Source organism: Balaenoptera borealis, assembly GCF_965194805.1.
Source record: "Balaenoptera borealis genome assembly, chromosome: 4".
NCBI lineage: Eukaryota > Metazoa > Chordata > Mammalia > Artiodactyla > Balaenopteridae > Balaenoptera > Balaenoptera borealis.
This window is the reverse complement of record NC_138861.1, coordinates 18,792,071-18,815,430: the sequence shown is the minus strand read 5'-3', so window position 1 is coordinate 18,815,430 and position 23,360 is coordinate 18,792,071. Positions and strand designations below refer to the sequence as shown.

At 33.9% G+C, this 23,360-nt stretch overlaps 1 protein-coding gene across 9 annotated transcripts in view; it reads right to left on the bottom strand.

Annotated features, from left to right (window-relative positions):
• Positions 1–23,360, bottom strand: part of RAP1GDS1 (Rap1 GTPase-GDP dissociation stimulator 1) — a 161,866-nt gene that overhangs the window by 81,327 nt on the left and 57,179 nt on the right. For 7 of the 9 annotated variants that reach the window (XM_082391690.1, XM_082391691.1, XM_082391694.1 and 4 more), the window contains exons 3-4: positions 15,781–15,903; positions 12,921–13,046 (exon numbers count right to left, since the gene is read on the bottom strand). In XM_082391690.1, coding sequence (XP_082247816.1) covers positions 12,921–13,046; positions 15,781–15,903 — 249 coding nt within the window. Of the gene's footprint in view, positions 1–12,920; positions 13,047–15,718; positions 15,904–23,360 lie in introns of those variants that run through there. The other 2 variants (XM_082391695.1, XM_082391696.1) reach the window with 2 other exon arrangements.

Here is a 23,360-nt window from a genome sequence, read left to right as displayed (position 1 = left end):
ATCACTCTTGACTTCTCCTTTACCCTTATTCCTGATTCATCCACCACTCTAAGTATTTCTCAAATTCTTCTGATGCCCCTCATCTTCACTACCACAAACCTAATCCAAGTAACCATTATCTCTTGCCGGGACTACTACAAGTCTTATAATTGGCCTCCACACTTCCATTCCATACTCTTCCATTCTTCTCAACCCACTTTTCATGCAGCTCCAAGAGTGATGTTTTAAAAATCTATGGCAGATCCCCTTTGACAGCTTCTCATTACTCTGGGATGGCCCACAAGGCTCTCTATGATCTAGGTCTTATTTATTTCTTCCACTTTATTATACAACACTCTCCCTGTTCACTGCATCTCACATACCTTGGTCTCTTTCCTGTGCTTTGACCAAACTAAGTTCTGTCCTCAACTGGCGCTTTGCAACTGCTATACTTCTCTAAGGAATATTCTTCCCCTTCTCTTTAAATAGCTACTTTATTCTCATTTTTTCAGACTTCAGCTCAGATAAAAACAGAACTTTCTTCACCTTCAGATACTCTCCATTATATCATCTTGTTTATTTCCTTGATACCAATGATCACAATCTGTAAATATCTTCTTTTTCTAGTGTTTACTTGTTTATTATCTATCTCCTCCTGTGCCATACCCACAAAGATAGGGGCTTCTTGCTCATATTTTCTATGATTCCCAACACCTGGCAGCGTGCCCTGAACACAGTGGGCTCAATCAATATTTGTTGATTAAAGTATTTGGTGCATATATATACATGAAATAATAAAAAGGCACAGAATGAGAATTTCCTGGGATTTACTCATCATCATTACTGGAAAAAAACACTCAAATCATATGACCCATGGTGTATGTACTGAGACTTTCTATAAGGAGGAACATAAATACATACCTTCAATGACATAAAGTTATGTTTCTAGTTCTAATCTCACTTAGTAGAGATAGTTTTTTCCCCTATGTCATATAGAAGGCTGATTTAAAAAGAAGAGTTTACAGGTTAAATCTCTGTTAGCTATTTTACTATGATGGCACGTCTCTTTTGATTTGCAATCTTCAGCATCATACGACTAGATTCAAAATAAACATTTTGTAAATGACAAAGAATTATCCCCCAATGTAAAAATTCTAGCCTTTGAATCTACATGGTATAAATGTACTTTCATAATAAATAAATTTTGTAAGTACAATCATTACTGTATGTGAGCAATATCCTCAAAGGTTGGGGGAGGACAATTATTTTTGGTGCTGAAAAGAAGGTCTTCACACCCAAAAAAGTTGGTAGCCTACAAAAACTATAATTTTATTTGTTATGGGTGCATGAAAAAGAAAAATAAGTTGGTAGTCATGATGTAAATCATTAGGAGTAGTATCATATTTTTGTAAGTCAGACATATTGTCTATTCTGATATACAAGATTATAAAGGATTTTTGTACTCTTCTTAAATATATTGTCTCTTAATTTTGCCTAGCGCTATTTTATTTTTTAGGAGCAGGGTACTGGTAAATAGACATACCTGCCTTGTTTTTCAAGATAAAGTCAAAACATACTTATGAAATCTACTAGGGAAGAAAATTAACTTCTGATGCTTACATTTTCCCCTATAATTTTGTCAAAATAGGTAATTTCTACTATGTACCTTAGACATATTCAAATATGTTTTAAGCATTCAAATGAAAAATTTAAACCCATCAACATCTTTTCTGAAATTCAGAAAAACAACTTATTCATGATCCAGGTGCAGGTAAAATGCATGAAAGACTAGATATAAAAGCAAAAGCTATAAATATTACACCAGTGAAATTACAAAAATGAGTCATGAAGAAAAAAAACATCATGACCGTTAAATACCTGTATATCAAAAGGAAACATAAAGCTTGCAATTTGGTGGCACAGTATTATATTCAGGTTTAAAATCTGCCTTTATTTAATGGGGGATAATTTCAAATATACTTATATATTTACATTTATAATGCAGGATCAGGAGAGGAAAGCACTAGTTCCACAGATGCAGTTTAAAATTAGGTCACAGCACGGCATCTGATGGACAGCTTTGGCGTGCCTACTGATATCAGTATTAATTTATATAGACCAATAGATTTCTCACATCAGTCAAAATTGTTGAGAACTCTTAATTTTTTAAAAAAGCCTTTATATAATAATAGAGCATCCGTAAGTCACACTGCATTTGCTAAAGAAATCACTGAAGTTACTCTATTTACCAGGTTTTTATATTTCTTCATTACAGTAAGTCCCCTACATATGAACAAGTTCTGTTCTGAGAGGGCGTTCATAGGTCCAATTTGTTCGTTAAGTCCAAGAAAGTTAGTCTAGGTACCCAACTAACACAATCGAATATATAGTACTGTACTGTAATAGGTTTATAATACTTTTCACACAAATAATACATAGAAAACAAACACACACAAAAAATAAAGAAAACACTTTTAATCTTACAGTATAGTACCTTGAAAAGTACAGTAGTACAGTACAACAGCTGGCATACAGGGGTTGGCATCAAGTGAACAGGCAAGAAGAGTTACTGACTGGAGGAGGGATGGAGGTGGGAGATGGTAGAGCTGAAGGATCGTCAGCAATAGGAGACAGAAAGCAAGCTGCAGTTTCACACCTGATGTTGATGAAATGCAAGTTCGCATCTTTGAAAGTTTGCAGCTTGAAGGTTCATATGTAGGGGACTTACTGTATCAGCAAAAGACTGAATATCTGTATTTTATAAACAAATTATTAATTAAACTCAGTTATTTCATAAAATTACCTTAAATGACTTCTGAACAGCATTCAGGTAACAATGTAAATAATTTACTGCTCCAATTTATTAGTCTAATTGCTCAAGATCAAAATTAAATTTTATTCCAATTATTTTAAATGAGACGCTTTCGTATCAAACTATTTCATACTTTAAAAAAACTACCCTAGACGATGTATACGTATTTGCATGTGTGCTCACATGTATATGTAGTAATGATTTAGAATTTAACTTAAACTGATAACAGCACTGTTTCTCAAAAGGTACATTATTCCACTCAGCAAGAAGAATGTGAATTATTCACCTTTAAATAGTATTTATCTTTTATATTCCTTCCCAACCAAGGGAAAGACTCCCGACACGCAGTAGGGATAACTTTGATTAAAAATAGAGAAAGTTTTCAGTACTTTAGCTTGGTTACAAAGAAGAAAAATAGAAAAATTAAAACAGAACACAGTTAAGAGCAGAGGATACTATGTATTGACAGGGTTTCAATAAGCAGATTAGACATTTTATGTTTCATGTGTCTACACATAGACTTTATCGTTAACAGGTGAAATTAGGATAGTAAAGGTCTGGGGAAAAAAACAGATTTCAACAGCAAAAACAAACAAAAAATCTTACTTTTGCAGAGCTTCATAATTAGACTTTCCCTACTCCTTTTAAGACTTGTTAATCAGGAAAGGGAAATTCCAAACGCCATTTAGGCTTTGACTCAGAGAAGAGGAGAGAATCTGGTATCCAAGGGACACACAAAAAAAATTTAATTTGGCAACCATATATGACTTCTTATTCAGTTCAAAAAAAAAAAAATCATCTAATACTTTTGCCATGTGCAATGCTCCCTCACATGTTGCCTCTACTTTCCTATCTATTAAAACTGATCACAACTACCTGTAAACTATTAGTCCATCTCTTTAACAAGGCATTAGCTTTTTTCTAACATGGTACGTGGGAACTAATCAAGCACTGGAAAAAAGCAGCTAAATATATAATGTGTTCTTTGCCGTACAAGTTTTATGAAGGGAAAAATTTATAGACTGTTAGATCTTTAAATACCATTTTAATGAACAAAAGGTATTTGAATGTAATAGGAAGCACAAAAATGGAAAAATCATAGTTCCTCAAAGTATAAACTATCTGAAGTGTTACTAAATATTTAACATTGCTTAAACCTGGTACAGTACTTTGCAAGAACCAACCAAATTAATGACAATCAATCCAATCTCACTTCAAAATTCAATTTCATTCTCTCTGCCCCAGTCAGTATTTACCGTATCATACCTGGGTCTACTATAATGGCTTTTTGATATCTCTGCCTCACTTCTCCTCCCTTTCCAATACAAATTGAATCCTTCTATGGAACTGAAAATACCAATTTCAAGTTTCCTTCCAGTGGCTCTTTCCTGTCCACACATTCCAGCACAAAAACAACTCCTTAGCCTACATACAGTGTAAGTGCACAACACAAATCGATAAATGAATGCAAAATCAAGATCTCTACCTACAGTAAACCTTCACTACCATTTGGTTACCTAAAAATCATATCCTTATGACTGCTTATAATATGCCTCACAGCCCCAACTCTGATCCCTTCCCCACACCAAAGCTTCTTACTGTCACTTTGCAACTGACTTCTATTGTATAATGAGCTTGACTTCTACTTTACTGGGAAGATGGGAGGCCACGCCAGAAGCACTCTTTTGACTGCTCTCTGTACTACTGTAAATTGTTTTTTTATAGTTTCACCTATCTTGTTATTTTTCTCTAAGGAAGAATGTCCCTTCCCATTCTAACACCAAAGATTTCATTTCTTCTTTTATCATCTATGATCTTTGTGCATCAATCATTTACTCCAGGAAATTTACTCAGTCCTTGTCCATAGGGTCCTAGCCCAACAAGTAAGTTCCTGTTTCCACTACTCTAATTACTCTCACGATGCTGCCCTTCCCACAAACCGCTTCTGTCTCTTCTTTTCTCATTCAATTTCTAGAAAGTTAATACCCTCTTTTCTTTTCCTCATTACTCACCATAGCCCTTGAAATTCTATTTCTTTCTCCACAAGACTCGACTTAGAGATTTTTTTAAAACATGAATGTCTGTTAATCAAATGATCAAAATTCAGTATTTTTCTTGGCAGTACTTGACAGTGTTTATCACCCAACTCTTTGGAATCCATGACAAGAAAATTGTTTTCCTCGAATCTTTCAGTGCTTCTTCATAAGCTCCTTCCTTTCTTCTACACTCAAAATGTGGCTGTTTTCCTCACGCTTTCCTTTAAACATTTCTTCTGTTCCCATGGGGTCAACCATCACTTTTAAGTGCATGAATCTCATAGCTCTGTCACCTGAATGTGACAACAGCACCTCAAATTCAACATGCCTCCAAACATATCCACCTGGTTGAGATCTATTTCTGTTGTTGATATTATCCAGATCTGAATTTTGGATTCATGGACTCCTTTCTCTTACCTGATACTTTCTTGGATTCTTACACACACACACACACACACACACACACACACACACACACACACACACAAACACACACCCTCTCTTCCTTTCTATTCTCTCTTTTATTCTTCAAGCTTGAAAAGAAACAATAACCTTCTAACTGGTTATTTTTCATCTAGTCCACTGTCCAGTGGTTTTTAAGTAGGAATGTGCATTAGAATCATCTAGGGAGTGTTTGCAGAATATAGATGATACGTTAGATTCTAGTCTCAGAGATTCTGATTTACTGGTTCTAGGGTGTGGCCAAGAAAATGTATTTTGAAAAAGTCTGCTAAGTGTTTCAGATACATACTTCTTGTTAAGGGCAACTGCCTATCTTATAATGTACATCTCTTTCAAATTAACTTTTTCTATGGGATCGATTTGCACATTTAACTCTTGCTCAAATACCTCCAATGGCTCCCCATTGTACTAGCCCTTCTCCAATATGGGTTCCAGACATATCTCTCTACTATATTATCTACCTTTTAAAATTCTTTTCTGTGCTCCTGAACAATCTCCTAATCCTTTCTCCATATGTCCAGATACTATGCAGATTGACTGCTTCCTCCTCTATTAACACCACTGGAAGGGCTCAAACACAAATGAGCTCCCTCCTAGATCTCTATTGTGTATCCTCTTACAGCACCATCACTGTGTCCTATTTTAAACATTGATATACATGCTTCATTACCTTGAATGCACTATAAACTCTTTAAACACAGGAGACACACTTGGACAATTAAACAGAAGTGATTACCAGCAAAACCATTTCCCCCCTCACATTATTTGCATTGGTTTTTCCAGAACAAAGGTAAATTATAAACTACTTACAGTCTGATCCTGACTCACCAGAAATCTCACCTGAAGTAGAGGCTTGTGGCCCAACACAGAAATCCTCCCGAGACTAGGAGTGCTAATGCCTAACCTATCCCTACAGGATGCATAGAAGGCAGAACCTACTGATTACCTGTTCTGATCAAGGTCCCAAAAGTATGAACTGTCTCTCCCTAAATTTTATTTTAGGGCTGTCAATTTTTTTGCTGATTTTTTTCCCTTAAAGTCAAATTTGGAGGGAGAAAAAATTAGAGGCAATTTTGTTCTCCACTTTAATTATACAAATCCAATAAAAAGAAAATTATTGTTGTAGGTCATACTTTAAATGTTTATATGTACGTGTATATGTATATAAGTTTGTAATTATGTTATATACATTTATTCTTCCCACTCCCTCAAGTAGGGCTGATAGAAACAAGGTCATTTCCCAGAGATTATATGTATGCCTCTTAGAAATATGGAGTTTTTTAAAGTTTTAATTTTGAAATAATTAGAGACTCACAGAAAGTTGCAAAAAAAAAAAAAAAAACAATTAGTACAGACAGGTCCTATGTACCCTCCAAACAGCTTGCGCCAAGGGTAACATTTACATAACTCTAATACAATATACCAACCAGGAAAGTGACAATCTACGGACCTCGTTTAGATTTCATCAGTTTTTATATGCATTTGTGTATGTGTGTGGGCATGTATAGTTCAAAGCAATTCTATCATGTGTATAGATTCATGTAATTGTGGTAGTTTTAAATATTCACTATCGTGTAAATCAAATTTTATCAAATTGATAACAGGCTTAAAAATCAAAGATAATTATATTTTTTGGTCTCAGAAAACAGAACTTGGATACATTACACAACACAGAAATTGAGCAGGTATAACGAATGCAAAGTAGAACTGTATTTTGGTTTAAAATAAACTAGGAAATACATTCAAGTCAAAACTTCTTGAAAATTTTAAGTTGTATGCTTGAATCAAGTTCAGCTACCAAAAAACAACACATTTGGGTTATGTTGTCCAAATAGAACTACGTTTGCTAAAGTACTCCGTATTATTTCTTGGATTCTGTTAAAGACGTGGTATAAGAAACAATCATATGGAGACTATTCGAGCAATTTTTTAGAACCGTTATTGAAGATACTGTCTAATGCAAACCAATATCTTCTGCATATTTTAAGAGGAATGTATACAGAATCATCTAAGAAGCTAATGATATCCTGATGATGAATCTCTTCTAGAATTTGTCTCAACAGTTTTTTGTTTAACTGAAGAGCTAGAAAATTTCTCCTTAGCATAAAATAAAAACTACATAGCATATCAAGTTTTTCACCTTGGCAACTGAGATGCTCAAATTAAATTAGTGCTCATTATGGTAAGTATATTATCCCTGACTCTTACTAGATTTATCTTTGCCTCTCCTTATATGGCTTCTGTCCTTTATACTTTAAAAAAAAATACCCTGAGTACATTAGTGTATGCATTGCATTATGTCACAGCATACTTTTTAGAAACAATAATGTTACGGAATGAATGTTTGTGTCTCCCTAAAATTCATATGTTGATATTCTAACCCCTGATGTTATGACATTAGAAGGTAATTAGGTCATGCAGGTAGAACCCTCAATGAAGAGACAGGGGAGCTTGCTTCCTCTAGCTCTCCTCTCTCTGTGAAGATACAGTAAGAAGGCCGTGGGCAAACAAGGAGTGTCCTCACCAGATACTGAATCTACTACTGCTTTGATCTGGGGTGGATTTCCCAGCCTCCAAAACTGTGAGAAATAAATGTTGGTTGTTTAAGCCACTCAGTCTATGGTATTTTAATATAGCAGCCCAAACTGAGTAAGACAAATGATCATACATAAATGCTACGTATTTCCTTTGCCTAGCAGTTCATAATTTATATTGTACTTCTATATATAAACCTTTATTTAATCCATACAACAGTCCACTTTTCCAATGAGGAAACTAAAATTCAGAAAGATTAAATGATAACTTAGTAAATGGTAGATCTGGAAATCTTATCAATCTGTAATATTTGCCTTCCAGAGAGCATACTAAAATTTCACTTACTTAAAATTTTATTAATTTAAAAATAAACTATATTTTATAAGCAATGCACTATTTGCTTAATTTCTAAAAAATGGCTCCAAATACTACTCCCATCACCCATTTATTTTCATTCTGATCAAAAACCACATATTTAGTGTGCACTCTGTAATTGTCCATAAGTTGTGTTCCTTTGTGCATTTTATTTTCTCCACCATATTAAAAGCTCTTTAATGGCATGAACCTTTTATAGAGCTTATGATAGTGTTACAAAACAACATCTATTTCCAACTACTATATATGTAGGAAATCTTTACAACAGAGGATTTTCATGTGCTAATAGCCATATTTACTGTCTCTAAAAGCAGTTGCATACAGTTGTTTATTCTTATATACGTGATGTACTCTGATAATAAATTTATTAAAAAATACAACAGATTGATTAGTAAAAGCTGAAGAATCTTATTTTTATACTTATTGGTTGATAATTCTATTCTACTCTAAAATTGAATACTAAAAAAAGTAGGACAAATCTATAGACCTGCAAACTCTTTAATAACATAATCAAACACTTAACCTAATTTATATCACTGAAACAAACATTTTAAATGTAAGATATAAATAGTTCTGTGTTTAATATAACTGCTGCAAACATATTCTGACTACTTAGGCAATTTCAAAGCATGTCTGTATTATTCTTATCTAACCAACTTACATTATGAAATATTATAGAATTATTGCTAATTCTTTTTGAGCGTTTGCAGTCAGAATAGTAAATTTTTTCTTCATTCCTTACATTAAAAATAGTGTAGCACAGTTAGAATCACTAATATATAAATAGGTCCATGCATGTACTTGGGCATCCTTTCATTTTTACACTTCTTGAAGTCATTGAAATAAACAATATTTAGTTTAACTCAGAAACAATGGCTTTGGCAAGCCTGATTACCACCTCATTTTGGTAGATTTATTTCTTCATCAGTGAGCAAGAATTCAATTTTCTTTATATCATGTAAGACAGCATGTCATACAAGCTTCTTAAGTGTGCATCTTTCTAATAATAGGATTAATTATATAATCAAAAGCACTAATTTCATTTCTGTAGAGGTATATTTGTTTAATTTTAATATGTATTAATTTGAATTCTATATTATTCTTTCTCTGGTATACAAAAAGGCACAAATATTTAATTTCATGCAATCATTTTCTTTTAGCCTCTACTAAAAGACTTTTAACCAGTATTTCCGATATCAATTATTACCTGACCTCAAGCAGTACCATCTACAAACAGAGAAAGCTCAGTCTCCAGTCACCAATTTATCCCTACGAATTATAAACATGGGGTGGGAATTTAACATGAAGCTCTTCAATACTATAAGACCATTTAATTATATAAGCAATTTTAAATGTGCACAGTTACATAAACAAAGCTAATCATTAAAAGAAGAGAATACCACAAAGATGGCCAGATAAGGAGAAAAAGGGGCTCATTTTTTTCCATATCACCTTTGAGAGAAATGTGTAATTAAACAGGCCAAATGTATGCACTGCTGAGATGTAATACTACTTTATCTAAACTTATATCCCCTAGCATATCCCATCACAGCTTTGCTGACTTCTTTCCAAATTGAAATATAATTTTTCTCTCTTCTTTGATCTAAAAGATGTCAAACTTCTTATAAAAAGAAGTATTTTGGCGAAGTTAAAGGGCAAAGAGTTAAAACGTCGCTTATATCAGAAGTCTGGATACTTCGAAAGAGAAATCCATAAATGCCTTGGCAGCTCTCTGGAAGCATAGAAAAAAGACCAGGCATTTTAAATGAAAACTGTTCCCACTCGCTGATGCTTTCATCTCTATATGCAAGAGAGAGACTGGGTGGGATTCAAAAAGTTCATCAGCAACAAAGCCTCATCCTGTCCCATTTAGCAGTTATATCAGTCTATTACCTGATGTTAGGATATATAAGACAGTTTCCTTCCATTAGGAAGAGTTCCCTAAAATAGGCACTGTCAAAGCTGGGAAATCTGAAATCTGACCTACTTTTTTCAAAAGATTTCCATGAATTTTGTGGTAAGTGTAATTCTTTTTACAGTTAGAGCTCTCCTTTCAAAAAGAACTGTTAACTGAAATATGCTGGCAAATTGCCTTACGTTTTAAGTATCAAAATAAAAATCTATAAAATATGCACAAATTTCTCACATTTTTATCTCTAATACTGAATTCCCATGTTACTTTATGTATACATTAAGTTTACTATCTGTTGTAAGCCCAATAAAATTCTGAATAAACCCACACTAAAAAATTATTCATTTGGAATACATTTATAAAACAAGAATAAACTGATTAGTCCTATGGGTAAGTGTGATAAAATACAAACGTGAATTTTAAAACACATGTTATCTGTAAGAAGAAGATTCCTTGTATTTACAAGGCTGTCATTTATAGTTTTCTATTCTCCCTTTAGGAATGAAGCATTACATTCTTAAGAGGGAAGAAGGTTAATTAATTAATTAAAATAGAAGTTATTCAATATTTTTTAAAGAGAGAAATCTAATTTCTGGGTTCTTTCAAACTCCTGCTTGTCATAAAATGTCACTGCATTTCAAGTAAATTAAAAAATCAACCACACAGCATCACATTTATAGACTTTGATATCATTCTTGTAATTAAAATAAAGGTGCTGTACTCTTCCTACAACCATTCTGGAGAAATCACTGATAAATTGACATAGATTTAATTTCAAATAAAAGGATAAGAATGTACAGTATTATGGAAATTATATGCTTAAGACAGCATGGCACAATGAACACATTTTTACCACATGATTTATAGTAATAAATCACTTCTTATATTTATTCATTTTTAAGATTACTAACTTCATTTTCCTTAAACAAGGTTTAAAAGTATAAAAAGTCTGTATTCACTATGCTTAATTTTCTATTTAACTATAATTTTCATTGAATTGAATGAGAATAAAGTGGGTATAAATATTCACAAATAAATGAAACAAAAAATTAACTTCATAGCCTAAAGCATATCCAGACTTTATACTGCATACCTCATAAGAACAGAGTAAACGGATATGATAAACAGCATAATAATGGACTTCAGTTTCATCAAAATGATAATCTTATTAACTAGACATTTATTACCCTAACTTCAAGGTTCTTTAGTGTATACAGGAAATAAAATTACTCTGTGCCCATAAAAATCATAGCAAGATGAGACAATAGATCACTATGGGTATTTCTTCCATTGTGCCAATATTAAGTGAAACTCTAGGACAAAAGTACTCAAAACAGATAATTCCTATGATGTTCAAACAATGCATAAGTCAAGAATATCTAAACTGAACAAAGATTAAAGAATACTTTTGATAGCCTTAAATTCTAGTAATAAACACAGAAGATAAAAATAAAAAGAGTAATGATTATACTCTCCAAATACTTGCCATCAATCTTTGCCTATTACTCTGCAGAGGTCTATTAAATATATATTGTTAAAATTAATCATATAAAATACACATTCATTCTTGAAAGCTAACGTTAGAAACTATAGTGTTTAATAAAAATCCTAAATAGGAAAATGCAAGTTATAAACATAAAGCACTAGGATTTTATAAACAAAGCTAATACCCTAGGATAGTAAGAATTGGAATGAAGGCACAGATAGGTAAATTTATAAGCAGCATTAGGGACTGAAATTCTCCAATTAAAATTCACATTAAAAGACATCCCGTGCCCTCAGATATAATATATAATATTCCAGAAAAAGGAAAGAATAAATGAGGCTAGTCTTACCACTACTGCTACAGAGAAGTTATAACTGAAAGCTGTAGTTTCAATCTTTTTTTCTGCTTCTTTCTTTTATCATAAATAAATATGTTTATGACTTTATTTTCTGTCTGGCTTATATGCACAAATCACTTTTTGAAACACTGTGTATTATAAAGGAGCTATCTATGATTTTTGTACATAAACTCAATGGGGAAAATAAACAATAAAAGTTATCCTAGTTGTACAAATAGAAGTAAATTCCTAGGAGACTTTAAAGGTGAATGTTAGAAAATGTGTTTTTTCTCAGAAATCTAAGGAAAATCAGGATAAGCCTAATTAAATTGAATATACTCAAGATTTTTTTCTGTATTTTGTTTGCATATACGTGGGAAGGAAAAGTAGAAAATGTAAAAATTTTGCAATATCTATACCCATACCCAAGTTCTTCCTTTCTCTTTGCCTAGTATGAACAGTATATTATATAAAGTGGTGAGGATGACAATGACATTATGACAAATAGGAATGGAGTCAATGCAAGATGCAATAGGCCAATCTAGCTCTTGAGAAGATAATGGTTTTTATGAATGGCTTTACTGAATTGCAAGTAATTAAAAATGTATTTGGACAGACTTAGAAACTAAAAAATGTGTTCAGAAGTATTCTCATGCAGAGATGGTACTTCCATAAAACCTAATTGAAAAGATATATTTTTTCCTAAAATTAAAAGCTCCAATTCTTAGAAAATGTCTTATTTTCCTCTGAAAATATCATTTGTGATATCAGAGAAAAAGAATTCATTTCAGATAAGTCTTAGTTAAAAGAATAATATGGCCCGAATGTCCATCGATTCAGCTACATAAGCAGAGCTAAGTCATACTGGCTCACATTAATGTCTTAGCCTAGAAAAGACAGTGCTAACACTAAAAGCAGAATTATTATGAAAATCATAATTCTTAAACAAAAGTTTATAAGTGTACCATTGCTATTTCAACACTTACGGCTATCGTAACATATGTTTCCTAGAGCCCTGCCAGTTTGAAGCAGCACTTCCTGGTCTTTGCTATTTAGCAGCTGCACCAGTGGTGAAATCAATCCTGCATCCACACATGGAATTCGCATAAATTCTGAAAAGAAGAACATATTTAATTAAAAATATAGATTCTCAATTACATAAAAAACCTCCCTTAATAAAATAAATATCTAATATTAAAATGTTTAAGATGGCTTACTATCCGAAGAGTACATTTCTGTCTAAAAGTATCATTACAACCCTACTAAATACTTCATGAAATGAGTACACAAAAATGAGTGGGGTCATATTTTTCTTTTCTGATAGTCTCTACCATAAACCAAAAGAATTTTTCATTAACTTTCATTATACCTAATTTATCACTATCTTCTTATACCTGGATGTTATAAGAGGAGGAGGGGGGAGGGGGGAGGGAGGGGGGAGGAGGAGGGGAATAAGATGTAAAGGTTTTGTTTGCTTTTACACATTTTCAACTTCAGTTATCAGTACTGTAGACACATAATAGTACCTAGTTTCAGTAATTTGTTGTTGTTATTATTATTATTATTAGACACTCTGAGAGTACAATTCTAAAAAGGAAGAAATATTCACAGATACTTCCTCTTTTACTTATTTTTCCTTTGCCTCAAATCCACCTTAAATCTGTTATATAGGGGAATACTTTATTTAAAAGATATCAAAATCTTTTACTGCAATTTATGGTCATAGCTATGCTCCCACGTTAAACTTGCCCCTGGAACTTCTTACTAATACTCTGGATTTTGAACATCAGCACATAGTCAGGTACGCTAATTTTTAGAGAGTTCTTTTTGTATGTACAAATTTAACCATAATTATATTTTATAATTAATCCAAATCTAACAAGTATATGCTAATAGTTTTCTTCTATTATTATATAACGTGCACAGCAGAGTGACGATGAACAGATCAACTTCCAATTTCTTTTTTTCTCTGGTTCACACAATCTTCTTTCATTGTCAAGTTTCTAACCAGAAGAAATATAAGGCCAGTTAATATCTCCGTTGGGTCATGTTGCATTTCTGAAGATATTTATTTTAAAAAAAAGACTCTAATCCACTTTCTCAGCCAGTCACTTAAAAAAAAACCAATGTGGCGATTAAGCAGTAAACAACCATTTAAATGGATCCCATTTATTTTAATCAGTAGGGATTAGTGGCATGCCCTTAACAAGCCTCTGATTAAAAGTATAAATGCTATAAATTATGTCTTTAAAACACAGTTGTCATCTACTAGAGTGTAACTAGAAGCAACCTCTAGCAGCAGAGTCATCATGCAACTGTGACCAAGTATTACGAGGACTGATACTATTAAGTAATAAGATCATATAGGAATGGCAATCCATTTAAAAAAAAATCTATTCAAAATTTCTCTATCTATGTTATGTGTGTGTGTGCTCATTCTTAAGAAAAAAAGTTTTAAGATAAAAATTGATTTCTGGAAACTATACTGTGTTTCTAATGAGGTTAAAAATAAATTACTTGATCTTAAAAATCAAGCTGCTTTGCATCTAAGAAGATTTAGATAGTGGTTGCTCTAAGTTAACAAACAATATCTGGAGGGGTTTCATTTTCAAACTAGATCTGCTTCAGGAGTTCTTTGTTGTCCCAAGGTGATCCCTATCTATTCAGAGCAGTTCAAATCTGCTTGAAGTACACTAAATACTCCAGACCACTAGGAATCTCTGAACATTTATGACCAGCTCAACTCCAAAGCACAGCATGATGATTATAATTTCAATAGCTTAGATGTACGTACAAACAATAGATGGTCAGTTTTCATTAACAACCAAAAAATGATTTACCAATATAGAACCTCATTGGAACTTGAAAGATATTTTGAGCACCTCTAAACAAATGAAAAAGTTTCATGGCAATTCTTTTTGGTAACACACATATGAACAAGTTGTTTTACTGGGCTAAAAACATACTTTACAATGCCACCTGCCACAGTGATTACACAATGTATAAAATTAATTGTGTAAAACTGAAGCCAGAATTTTAAAGTTTCTTTTTTTAAAGTATAATATATGCAACTTACTAAAATAAAAGAACTAAAAATAATATCAAACTTTGACAAACTGAGGCATACTAATGGTATTACATTTAGCATGGCCTCCCCTTTTGCTTAAAAACTGCTTTAAGAAGTCAGTGTTTTTCTCAAATTGACTAAACTAAAAGCATACACAAATATTTCTGCTACAAAATAATTCTTCCAAAGAATCCCCTCTCACTGGATATAAACCATATATAATGGGATGGCTATTTTATAATCTATGCTTTGCTGTCATTACATGGAAACCTAAGAAATAAATGTTTCTCATGAAGGTGAATTCAGAAAACAGAGTATGTATTCCGACTACACTGTTGCAGTCAAGTGCCAACGTCAGTAGGTCAGACTAAAAAAAAAAAAAACAGTGAGTTTATTTGGATATAACACAAACCAATGTATACATTGAAAAAGGGTAAGCTCTCCTGTGACAATGAAGATGAATGACTCAGTGGCAGCTCAAGAATCCTGTAACCAAAGGAATAAATGATACAGGTACAGGAGGGACTTGCAGTGCTATTCTTTAATTCTACTCTGAAGGAACGGAATAGCAAATGGGAAATGTACGAATAGAATGACTATAATGATAGTCATTTTAAACAACATTTCATTACATGAAAAAAGTCAAAGAAAAGAAAAATAGAAAGAAATAAAAAAGGTCTAATCTACAAAATTAAAACATAAATTAATAAAACATACTGACAGGTAGGGTGTAAAACTGAAGATGTTCCCAGCAGAAAAGTTCTTGAGGAAAACCTCACCATTTTTGGCTATTTCTGCTATGATGTTAGCTACTTTGGCTGTGCAGGAAGACTGTGGAACCAACAGACTTGCAAACAGTTGAAGTATTCCACTTCCTTGGATTTTTTCACTTGTTTCCATATCTGAAAGAGATACATACAAAGAGCTTCAGTGAACACCTTCAACACTAACACTGACAACTACATCTACAATAAATTCTTTCTTTAAGAATTTTCACCATCCATAATAGAAACAGTTCATTATATATTAAAATGTGTATATTTATATAAAATTACCTTCAGTTCCACAAGCTGCTTTTATGTTCAGTTTTTATCTATGCAAAACACTTTCTAATACAATCTTTTCTAAATCTACAGATTATAAAGGAATCCTTTCTGAATATACCATTTGCATACCAAACTTACTTCTCAATGTTATTTCCAACACTGTCTAGTCAGAGTAGGAATGCTTTACTTTCTACTTCCCTTCTGAATTCTCTAATAGTGTGTTATTAATACATGTGAATTCTATGATTACCTATAATGCTACAGCAATTAAAAAAAAATAAGTGGCAACTAAATGTGCAAAAAACTCACCTCATATCATTTTATATGGAGTGATAGAAGAGACTATTCAGTTCCATATGATTACTATGTTTCTCGCACAACTTATTCAAACCACCACTAATGAAAAAGGGAAATAGTAAACAGCAATGAGGCCATGGTATTCAGAACTCTATATGGTGATATAGAAATTCAAGAAGACCTACTTCTTTCCTTTTCTTTCCACCTTTGTTAAAATACAAATAAAGAGCCTTTGTATGAAATCAAGCGCTTCATGTAAAAAGCATGACCTATTAAAATAAAAAACAGGAACACCTGGAATGATGATGGAAATAAAGAAAAGCTCAAGGAAACAAAATTTAAAATTACTATTTGGCTCTTAACAATGAAGAGGAATGGCATTGTTTAAAAACAGGGAGCTATAAGGCTCATTAAAGCATTCTATTTAAATTTATTTCTATGTGTAGCTCCTCTATGTCCTTTACATCCTTTGGATATACAAACAAACAAGAGAACTCTAAAGATTTCTTGTTAAGTAAATGGCAGCTGCTCTGATCAACAGAGAGTAGGAAATCATTTTTAATAATTTGAGAAAGTCTACAAAAAATTATCTATTTCTTTATAGTAAGCGCTGATTGTTTAGCTCAGTGTTTTTCAAACTGTGGGTCCCAATCCATTAAGAACCCTGAAATCAATCTGGTGAACAAGGACCAGCAATTTCTTAAAAAGAGAAATAGAATCAACAATATCCACAACAACAACAAAAGAATAGGAAAACATTTTTTTGCAGACAGTAAGGTAAAACACTGAGTGAAACACATGCACGTGTAACTGTATGTGTATGCTTACTGAATGTAAAATGTATCACTAATCATAGATTCTGGTCAAAAAGTTAAAAAGCAATGTTCCGTGTAACCCAAGACTAGCCAGGATTCTGGGTTAAAGAGGTATAACACTCTTACCATCATCAGGAGAAGCTAGAATTGTTGAATGGTTGAAGCAATAGAAAATTATATGGAAAATTATTTATAAGTTTGTAAAAATTGAAAATTGTAAAAGCTCCATGGATTTGTTATCTTAAAAACATTTCTTTGCAATTACTGTAGTTATTTGGGTGTATGTGTATGTTTATATATGACATTAGTACAAAAGATCAAGTAATCAAGATTAGTCAATGTTGAAACTCCATCCATGCATTTCCTTTTCCATAAGCCTAGTACACTTTAATACAGCTAATACTATTTTGGTTTCTTACATTTTATGTACTGTAATAAGAAAGGATATTTTGGAGATACTTTAAAACAGCGCTTTTTATTAGGTGAAGAAACAGAAGCTCAGAAAGATAAAGTAAACTTGTCTAAAGTCACCAATAATCATAGAGCATGAACACCAAATTCAGATTCTACTATACTAACAATTCAACATGTGTATCACCTGGCAACCACTGGTGTTATTTTTTAGAACAGAAAACTTACTTAAGCATAAATAAATGAAATTTGTCTTTTTGTACACTGCTACTCACTGGTTTCTCACAATTCAGATTATTACAAATGTAAAGTACACATGATAGAACATAAACACAGGAGCTGTCCTTTCAGCAAGCGCATTTATAAAATACAATGTGGCTTTTCACTTTTATTTTGTTTCTTGGATTAAAAAGGTACCACCTGAAAATCTGACACCAAGTTTCTATTAATTATTATTATTATTATTCTTTTTAGCAAGAAGCCAAAAGAACTGAACTCAGTTTGCCATGTTAAAATGTTTCCTTTTCTGACCACTGCTACAACAGTAGAACACTGGGGCTGAATGCCCCAGGGGTCTTGTCCCACCATCTGCTGGTGCTAGGATGACAGCAAGAATCTGGCATAAGGCATGAATCATGATTAGATGTGAAGCTGAGGCATTTGTGTGTGTGGAGGCGAGCAGTTAACTGCAAATCACCCATGCACGTCTCATTTTAACTATAACTAAAAAAATGGCTTAACATCAGAGCTGAATGTCAGGGGCAAGGGGAAAAAAAGAAAACAAAGCCATACAAAGCTCTTGCACTCTGATGAGTTTCCATGGATTACAATCCAAGGAATTGGGAAAACAGTTATAAGAAGATGAATCAAGATTTGGGAATAGTATTTTTTTAATACTATTGTCAGAGAAATAAAAGGGAAAATATAATCTGGTTTTTCATATAAATCTGATTTACAATTTAGAAAAATCGAAAAGGAATTCTATTTACTTGCTAGCACGTGGATTTATATATAGGTTTAGAATTTAAATTAAACAGCTGGGAATTACCTTCTTTCGTTTGTCATGAAAACATAAAGAGCCAAATACTGCTTATCATTAAAATGCCACTATCCAATAAACAATTACAAAGTTTCAGCCTCATTTCATATATGCTTTCTACACTGGCACTCTACTGCATCTCACAATGTGTATCTGTGAACTAAACATGTTCTCAGATATCTGTGAGCACCCTTGAAATGATTTTAAGAGAGCATTAAGAAGGCGTCAGTGGTCGTGTTTGCAGATCTAAATGAATGATTGCTTGTAAAAAGAAATCATGTGTTGTGATCAGGAGTCCTAAAAAGAAAAAAGGGGCTTCCCTGGTGGCGCAGTGGTTGAGAATCTGCCTGCCAATGAAGGGGACACGGGTTCGAGCCCTGGTCTGGGAAGATCCCACATGCCGCGGAGCAGCTGGGCCCGTGAGCCATAATTACTGAGCCTGCGTGTCTGGAGCCTGTGCTCCGCAACAAGAGAGGCCACGACAGTGAGAGGCCTGCGCACCGCGATGAAGAGTGGCCTCTGCTTGCCGCAGCTGGAGAAGGCCCTAGCACAGAAACGAAGACCCAACACAGCCATAAATAAATAAATGAAAATTAAAAAAATAAAAAGATATCTTATAAAAAAAAAAGAGAGAGAAAAAAGGCAGACTTTTCATTATCTTTAGCCACACTACTACTGACATTGGAACTATACCCATTTTAAATATTTGCAGGAATCAATTCAACTTCTTTCTCCCCCTTCACATTTAGGTGCAGTCATAAAAGCGTTTGAGTATGCCTACAAATTATAGGCAGCTGGCAGTCCTTGAATTTTGAAGGACCCATACATGAAGGGCAGTTGCTACTCTAAAATAATATCTGTGGGAGCTATGGCAGGAGTCATATCCATTATAGTAGCCCTTGCAGTTCTGCAAGCACTCATTCTGTCTCTGCAGTCCTATGTCCACACCCCACCTGACCTCCTGGTGGCAAGGTGCAGCTTCGTTATGAAACTGCCAGTGATAGAAAGAAAAAGAAAACTGGGCAATCGGGTCAGAGAAACTTGAAAGAAGAGTAAATCAAGAAGCTGTGCTACAATGCTATAGGGAGAGGAGAAGTTAAAGCACAACTCATAGAATTTCTCAAGACCAATAACCCAGTAGAAGGCTGAGAATGGGTGGAATGGGAATGGGAATTTAAGATATGCCTTGAAAAAGGCTAAAGTTCCCAACAAAGTTGCCAAGTAAATACATTAAAATAATTGGCTTTACAGTTAAATATCAAGAGGGGGTTTTCAGGTATGCTACTATAAGCTGAATTTATGATGTTATGTTAGCATATAGGTTTTATGAGGAGAAATTAATGAAAAGCATTTGATAGCCAATTTTCAGTAAACTCCAAATTAGAAAAACAAAAATAATGACTGTTATTACTATGACTCTATTAGATTAAAAATGTACTTGGATTAGATTATTTACTTCTAGTTATGAGAACAATAAACAATTGCTATTTTTATTTATATTATATGTCCAAGGATCCTCGTGACTGATTGTGAAGAGAAGACTCAGATTTGGGATTGACTGCAAGGACACGGAATATGACTCAAGGGCCATGTGTATCGTTGTCTCTGGGCAATTATTTATTTCTCAAGGGGTAGATTCTTAGAATAGGGTGTAACAAGAGATCTGGCCCTGTGCCTGGGAGATCTGATCCAAATCCAAGGCTTCATTTACTACCACACAGACGAGCCCCAAATCCTCTCTCCCTTTATCCAAAGGAAAACAAAGCATGTGCGCTTGGATATACAATAAATACCTCAAATTTATCATTTCCAAGATCAAATTTACCCTCTTCCTTTCCTTTCACTTTAGTCTCTATTGCAGTTAATGGCAGGGAACCCATCTAAGCCAGAAGCCCTAGAATGATTATAAATCTTTCCCCTTTAGTAAATGCCTCACTACCACCCATGCTAAGCAGAATGTACTGTCAGCTCTGTAGACTCCATCTGACTAGCATCTTGTGCATCTATCCTTTCCTTGTTACATTCATGCTGCTTCCAGCTCTCAATTCTGACCTTTATTAAATGCAACAGCCTCCGCAAGAGTCTCCCTAACTCCAGCCTCCCCTGCAACTGTCATCTACATGGATGGCAGAATAAGCTTCCAGAAATACAAATTTTATGTCACTCCCCTACTTTAAATCTTTAAGTGATCGTCTATAAGTTTTAATTAAACATTCAAGCACATCCATGATATTTATATTTCCCAACCATCTCTCCTGATACTCCTCCATTGATATCTTACATTCTAGCCACACTGAATTGCTTATAGAAATCTAAATTAATCATTTTATTTCATACCTTCTTGCTGCACTTGTTCCCTCTCTGAAATGCCACACCCACCCCACCACTATAGCTAATTCCTACACAGAGGCGTAGTGTCCTCATTTAAAGGCATCTGATTGAGAGCCATTCAAGCTTTTAAAGATACCTGACTACCATAAAAACTCACTTTTTAAAACAGACATGTGACATAGGCATGATAGGTTATGTTTTCTTCATACTACAAATAAAGCTATATGATTATATTGGAAAAGCAATAAGAAACCAGTTTTTCTGACTCCTAGTCCAGTGTTCTTCCTAACACAACTGTTAATTTAGAAGATATATAGTGCTAACAATACCTTGACCAGATTCACCAAGTTATTACGTGACAAATATTTTTATTTAACGTATTTTTCAGAAGTAAGAACTAAACTAAGACAACTGGGTGAGAAAGGGATGCACAGTATTTTGAGATAGATAAATTGACTCAGTGACTGAAGGAGAGAAAGGGAACTGTGTATAGGGAAAGTGAAACAGGTTTAAAATATATTTAAAACACATAAGAGGACTATACTGGGTATAAGATTAAAGGGCCTGATAAATGAGAAATTAATATTTCTAAAAGAAAATGGAAGTATATGGGGGGTTGTTATAAAATGCTTTTTCTTTCACTGATGAGAATCTTTTTCCTGCAATAAAGATTTTAAGCAAATAAAAGGAACACGAAGTGCAGGAAAGAAAAGGATGGATACAGTCATGAAAAGAAACAGGGCAGAACAGAGACCCATTTGCACAATGACTCACCATCAGAAAGAGGTCTTACTAAAAGATTAAGTTGTGAGAGTCATTTATAAAATTACAATAAATGATTTTGACAGTTTTGCAGTCATTTCAATTCCAGGGATAATGTAAGCTGTGGGAGTTGGAGAAGTTATGTGTTTGGAAATCATCACTAGAATAAGCGGGGAGATCTGCTAGTCTGACTATTTTCCTTAAACTTACCACTAACTAGGTCAAAAGCAGTTGCTAAAAATTGAGTTGGTTAAAAAATAAAAGAAAGATATTTGCTGAGAAATACCTGGAGGAACTGTGCTAATGACTGTGGTAAAAGCAGAGTATATAACTAGAATCGTTCAACTATAAGCTCACAGTAATTATTGAAAACATGGTCCCTAACGGTAAACGTGGATTTCCTCACTTCATACTAAGAGAATGAGGACATAGTAAAACACAGTGAAGGAATATCTTTAGTAAAAGATCCATCTCCATCCTCCTGTGAAACACCTTGGGGAAAAATATGAAGTAAACAAAGCTAAAGAGATTGGCATCTGTAGGTCACAGGGCAGAGTCTTCATGCTGGGATTAATGACCTTAGAAAAATAGACCCCAGAGAGATGCCTTGCTTCTTCCACCATGTGAGGTTCCAGTGAAAAGACAGCGGTCTATGAATCAGGGAGCAGGCCCTCACCAGAATCTGCTGGTGCCTTGGTCTTGGACTTCCCAGCCACCAGAAGCGTGAGGGATACCACCTACTCCAGGCTATTCTGTTACAGCAGCCCAAGTGGACTAAGACGTATGACATCAAAGTCCTTTCATAATTTGACCCCTCCTCCCTTTCCAGTTTCAGTTTCTGATGGAACTAGGTTTCTTCCCCACCACTGTGACATTGTATATGTTGCTTCCACTGCTTGGGATGTTCTTCCCATAATCCTTGTGCCCTCACATAACCTGGGTAAAGTACACTGTATTTTCAAAATCCAGCATTCCCTGATCCTGCTTATCAAATTCACCCCTCTTCCCCAATATTCACACACAATGTTGTAATTGTTTCCAAGCTGTGAGAACCTATTTGGTAGCTGAAGACTTGGAGTAGATGAGATTATCCACAGAAGATGTCTTTTTACTGAGTCCCTACTATATTGGGAATATAAGCTAAAGGATACAAATCATATCCTCAGTGAGCTGTCTAGTAAGAGAAAGAAAGAGGTAAATAAATTACCACAATTCAGTTTGACTGATAACACCATGGAGGTTACATACAATGTATAATGGGAAGCAATCACAGTTCCATGAAGATCATGGAAATTTCCATAAATAAGGTAACATTTAAACTGAGTTTTGAAGGCCAATAAAGCATGTTCTAAGCAGAAAAAAGGAGAAAAATTTATTCCACAAAGAAGGAACACATAAAAAGCACTACCATCTGAAGCTAGAGACCCTAAATTTGTAATAGCAACATTCTGTACCGCTGGGTGAATTTTTTGCCAGCAGCTGGAGGCTGCCAGAATTGAGAAGTGGAAAACGTAGATGGCTGGTATTATCTAAGGTTTGAAGAAAAGGTAGGTAAAAGGAGAAGGATAAGAGAATACACCTATGAAACACCCATTTATCCATCAGAATCTAGGTGAAATGTCAGTCCCTCTGTGACACTTTGAAAGACTCTTACAACT